The 6,000-nt window shown below is 43.4% G+C and overlaps 1 protein-coding gene across 1 annotated transcript; it reads left to right on the forward strand.

Annotated features, from left to right (window-relative positions):
* Positions 1 to 1,908: 1,908 nt before the first annotated feature.
* Positions 1,909 to 5,290, forward strand: LOC311248119 (synaptotagmin-7-like; the record flags this gene model as incomplete). The annotated part of the gene is made up of 2 exons (XM_084339065.1): positions 1,909 to 2,176; positions 5,121 to 5,290. Coding segments are annotated over 2 exons (438 nt in total), but the record flags the coding sequence as incomplete, so codon positions are not given.
* Positions 5,291 to 6,000: the final 710 nt, after the last annotated feature.

Consider the following 6,000-nt stretch of genomic DNA (forward strand, 5'->3'; position numbering starts at 1 on the left):
GGGACAAACTATGCATCAAGTGTGCTGGACGCGATCCAATGGCTCGAATGAAGCCTTTCACTTTCCCAGGTCCCATTTCTCCGCCCGGACCATATAAATGTAACACACAGTGTGAAATAAGGTTTCAAAAGGTAGGCGATACTGCCACCTAGCAGTATGGCAACAAAATATGTTGCCAGAACAGTAAAAAAAAAAACTAAAAAAACATGTGACCCCACTGTCACCTACCCACGACCCCACTTTGGGTCGCGATCCTTAGTTTGAGAACCGCTGGCTACGCATTTCATAGTCTATGCACTTACTGCTGTGTTTACGGTTTATACTTGTGCTTCTTGTGCCGCGGCCTACCCCCAGGGGCGTGCACGGATAGGGCCAAAGGGGGGCTTGAGCCCCTGCCCTTTTGCCCCATCCATATGTTTTTTTGTCAAATCACCATCATCAACCTTTATTTATACTCGAAAAGACAATTGAGGTCACCCTCACTTTCAATGTCGTCGAGACTTTACAGACATTTCAATGCACTTCAATGCACACATTTCTACAATATAACAATAATAAATATGAATAACTATCTATAGTATAAAATGAACATAGGCATAAAATCAGCGCACAGATTGACAGAATAAAAAACAATGCATAAATTGCAGACATAAGAATAGGTATAAAAGACAATAAAATATATAATAAAATAATAAATGAACACTGGGTGTTGGTGGGTTAAGTGCCCCTTTTTGTAGCTTGAGCCCCTGTCCCCCCCCCCCCCCCCCCCCCCCCAAATTGTATGTGCACGCCCCTGCCTACCCCTACCCCCCCCCCCCCCCCCCCCCCTCCACCCTCCAAAAAGAAAGAAATCTTCAGATTTACATTGATACACAAATGACCAAAAACGCGAGAAGTTCCGCAGAAGTCTTTTATCTCTGTAGAAAAAGACAGAGCCCGGTGCAGGATATGAAAAAAAGAAAAGAGCTATTTAACAGTTTGTGGAGAAGGAGCGTATAACGAATGGCCGTCGTATTCAGCGTGGAGAACGAGAGTCAGCAACACTGTGGAAGTGGTGGGAGAACACAGACGTAGTGTGATTAAATTCCAGGAACTCCACCTTACCTCTGGTTCTCTCCCCATCAGATAGCGTTCCCCTAGCTCCCTCCCTCCCTTCCTCCCTCCCTCCCTCCCTCCCTCCCTCCCTCCCTCCCTCCCTCCCTCCACTGTCAGGCAGGGGGGGTCTCTCTCTACCAAGGGAAAATCTCTGTCTCATCTCCACACACCTTCTCCCCTTATCGCTTAGCAAACCCCAGGCACATGACACAGAGCTGACAGTCAGTCAAAAGCCTTTTTTTTTCTTTTCTTTTTTATTGGTGGTCAGTTAAAGTGCAGATTTAATGTCTATCGTCGCGGAGGCCCCCCCCCCCCCCCCCCCTCCCACGTCTAGGCTTCGTCTGTCTGTGAACATGCTGGGAATAGCGCTCAGTAGGCTTGGGTAATATCAATATTTATAGAATATATCTGTCTGTGTTATGGTATAATGGCTTTTTTTATATATATATAATGAATTGTGCTACACAATTTTGTTGTATAGATTCCTGATAAAAAAGTACATTTTATTTTATTTACTTTTATTCAAATGATTTCCTTAAAATAATTACATTTTCTGTTTGATACTGTCTCACACTTCCCACCTTAGCCTCATCATAATATATATAGTATCGATATCAAGAAAGTCCTTCTGGATATCGTCCGGCCCCAGGACTCAGTATGACTCTTCTCTGGCGACGGTAGCTCTACTCTTGAGGACACAACATTTACAATAACTTAAGTTTGCCAACCTGCTTCATTTCTTCCAAAAGCACAACATATTATATAAAAGCCTGTGGCATATAACACCGCTCTCTTCCTCTTATTATTCCACAGCTGTCTCCTGGTTCTGAGGAGGATGACCATGAAGGTCAGGTGTCTGAGAAGCTGGGGAGGGTCCAGTTCAGCGTGGGCTACAGCTTCCAGGACTCCACACTCACTGTCAAGATCCTGAAGGGCCAGGACCTGCCCGCCAAGGACTTCTCTGGCACCTCCGACCCCTTCGTCAAGCTCTACCTACTGCCCGACAAGAAGCACAAGCTGGAGACCAAGGTCAAGAGGAAGAACCTCAATCCCAGCTGGAACGAGACCTTCCTCTTTGAAGGTTTGATGGACACCAGTCTGAACACTATAGTCTCTCCAGTGTATACTTAAAGGGGAACTATTTTACTATTTCTTTCACTATTTGGGCACTTTTACACAATTCCTGTGAGTCTATGGAACACCTAATCAAGTACTCAAAAACAGCATTTTTCTACCTCAAGATCTTAAGCCGTTTTGAGCCTGGGCTCCAACCACTGTGTGGCCTGATGCCACATGGGGCCACATTATTATGCAGCTGAGTCTCTCTGACATCACAAATCAGCACATTTTCAGATGACTCAGTTCAGTGAGGGTGAATATTGTGAGAGGAGAATTGGAAGAATGCGCCAATATGAGAATTAGAGACATAGATCATATTAATATAAGTCCACATAGCTAGGAAACACTGAAAAAGGCCATTTATAAGATAGTTCCCCTTTACAAATACATAGACAGCCGGGGGGACCAGCAACCGGAGAGAGAGGAAGAGAGAGGTAGAGGGAGGAAGAGAGAGGTAGGGGGGGGGAAGAGAGAGGTAGAGGGTGGAAGAGAGAGGTAGAGGGTGGAAGAGAGGTAGAGGGTGGAAGAGAGAGGTAGAGGGTGGAAGAGAGAGGTAGAGGGAGGAAGAGAGAGGTAGAGAGGTAGAGGGAGGAAGAGAGAGGTAGAGGGAGGAAGAGAGAGGTAGGGGGAGGAAGAGAGAGATAGAGGGAGGAAGAGAGAGGTAGAGGGAGGAAGAGAGAGGTAGGGGGAGGAAGAGAGAGGTAGAGAGGTAGAGGGAGGAAGAGAGAGGTAGAGGGAAGAAGAGAGAGGTAGAGGGAGGAAGAGAGAGGTAGAGGGAGGAAGAGAGGTAGAGGAAGGAAGTCTTAAATATAAACTTGCGGGTGAGATAAACCATCTACAAGCGAGAGGGGTTACACAATTTTGTGGGGAAAGAAATCCAGCTTAAATTTTCATAAGAAATACTGATACGAATGAAATTATTGATGTTGTAATTAACAAATTCAAGAAAAAAACATCTCTGGATTGGAATGAGATTTATATGACTTTAATTAAACAAGTAATTGAATGCATAGCTGACCAAATAGCACACATCTGTAATCTATCATTCAAGCTGGGCTCCTTTCCCAGTAGAATGAAAACCGCTAAAGTGATTCCGATATTCAAAGCCGGTGAAAAAAAAACTTTTCACTAACTACAGGCCAGTTTCCCTGCTTTCACAGTTCTAAAAAATTATGGGAAAACTTTTTGTTGTACCGTACGTTTGGACAGTTTCGTGGAAAAATATGAGTTGCTCACAGATAGTCAATATGGTTTTAGAACGAATATATCAACCGCAATGGCTCTAATGGATCTTGTGGAAGAACCAACTAGTTCAATTGATAAGAAGAAGATTGCATTAGGTATATTATAGATTATAGCATATATAGATATATAGCATTCGATACAATTGATCGTGTGATTGTTAAAAAAAACTGGAAAGGTTTGGGATTAGAGGGGTAGGGCTACTCTGGTTAAAAAGTTATAGAACATAGACAACAATTTGTGCAGATAGGGTATATTATAGGACCTATAGTTTTTATTATACATTAATGATATATGTAATGTTTCTAAAATATTAGAATGTGTTATATTTGCTGATGACACAAATGTTTTCTGTGCAGGGGAGAACCTTCAGAATATTTTGGAGGTTGTCTCAGCAGAACTGAGCAAGCTGAAGTTGTGGTTTGATGTTAACAAATTATCTCTGGGAAACGGAACCTACAATTGAATAACCCGGTGGAATAAAAAATGTATAGCGTTAGCTTGGAAATCAGTACACATTCTTAGGAGTCATAATCGACCAGAATTTTTGCTGGAAACCCCATGTCAACCATGTCAGGTCCAAGTTAGCAAGGAGTGTTGGAATAATAATGGGAAAAATTAGGCACATTCTGAACCATCAATCACTGTATACACTGTACTGCAAGCTCATTCTGCCATATCTAAATTACCCTACAGGCAATAATTACCATGCAAAAAAGAATTAATCAGAATAGTGAATAATGTAGGATATTATGAACACACCAATGGACTATTTTTAAAATCACAGACACTGAAATTTAGGGTTTAGTGGAATTTAAAACTGCACAAATGGTGTATAAAGCAAGACATAATTTACTACCAGGCAACATCCAAAAGATTTTCATAGATAGAGAAGGGGTATATAATTTAACCCTTTCACTGCCACACGGCAGAAGGTTAACCCTTTACTATCACACAACCGACGGCGATGCTCCAACATTAGCATCATTAGCTCCGCATCCGCATCCGCAGAGCTAATGATGCTAATGATGGAGCATCGCTGTCGGTTGTGTGATAGTAAAGGGCTAACCTTCTGTATTGTCACAGTGAAAGGGTTAACCGGCTGTCGTGTGGCAGTGAAAGGGTTAAGAGGGAGACTTAACTTAAAACAGCCGACTGTACACACCACTATAAAAAAGCATGTGCATATCTGTCTGTGGGGTGAAGTTGTGGAATAATAGTCTACCAGAGGAGTTAAAAGAAAGTAATAATACTGCAAATTGCAAAAGGAAGTACAAACAAGGTATTCTTGAGAAGTATGCCGTGAATGGTTAATCATGTGTTTTTTTTTTTAATCAAATTGATTAGATCAATTGTTAAGATTTTTGATTGCTGATTGTTGTTAATGATTATTATCTTTTTCTTTTTTTGGGTTGATAACGAAGATCAACGATACATGTAAGACGATGCACTGGGTCAGGGCATTTACAAGCGTGTAGCTTCAGCCCTAACCTTTTCGGGCCAACTTGGAATTTGATTTGTGCGTTGTTTTTTTTGTACACATTGCTAAATGGCTTGAAATAAACTTAATTCATTCATTCATAAATATACACTGAATATGAAGAATAATACTCGGCTATATGGTGTATCTTTTATGCACCACGTTGTGCGTTTGTATTCCCCAGGGTTCCCCTACGAGAAGGTGGTCCAGAGGACACTGTACCTGCAGGTTCTGGATTACGACCGGTTCAGTAGGAACGACCCCATAGGAGAGGTGTCCATCCCCCTCAACAAGCTGGACCTGGCCAACATGCAGACGTTCTGGAAGGAGCTCAAGCCATGCAGCGACGCCAGCGTGAGTACGAGGAGAACGAGGGGGAGGTGGCGGATGAAAGCGGAGGGAATGGACGGAGCGAGGGAGGGAGGGAGGGAGGGAGGGAGCGAGGGAGGGAATAGAGAGGACGGGACAGAATGTGACTGGTGATGTCATGGCTGGCTGCTGTGTTTCCCAGGGGAGATGAGGGGGGGGGGACGTGGTGCTGGAAGGAGAAGAGGCAGAAACAAACAGCATATGGAGCAGCATAGTGGCAGACAGGTAGATGACAGAACGCCGGAGGAGTGGAAGAATACAGATGAGTAGAGGAGGGATGTAAAACAGGGCCACCTAGGCTAACAGTGGAAAGAAACGTTGTAAAAAAAGAATTACAATAATAATAATGATAGATAGAGTAGGAGAGCAGTCGACTGGTAGCTGGAAGGTTCCCGGTTCGATTCCCGCTCCTCCCGGGAAGTGTGTCGAAGTGTCCTTGAGCAAGACACTTAACCCCTAATTGCTCCTTGCACGGTTGCCTCCGCCATCTGTGTGTGAATGTGTGAGTGAATGGGTGAATGTGAGGAACAAGGATTGTAAAGCGCTTTGGATTTTATTTAACCCAGGCAAGCAAGTAAGAAGAAATTCTTACAATATATATAAAAGCAGCCTGACCAAAAACCAAAAGCCTTTTGAGGGAAGTGGGGGGGGGGGGGGGCTGCAACAAAAACAAGGTTATGTACATGCATACAAGT

The sequence above is a fragment of the Notolepis coatsorum genome (assembly GCF_963971535.1).
Source record: "Notolepis coatsorum genome assembly, contig: SCAFFOLD_5063, whole genome shotgun sequence".
Lineage (NCBI taxonomy): Eukaryota > Metazoa > Chordata > Actinopteri > Aulopiformes > Paralepididae > Notolepis > Notolepis coatsorum.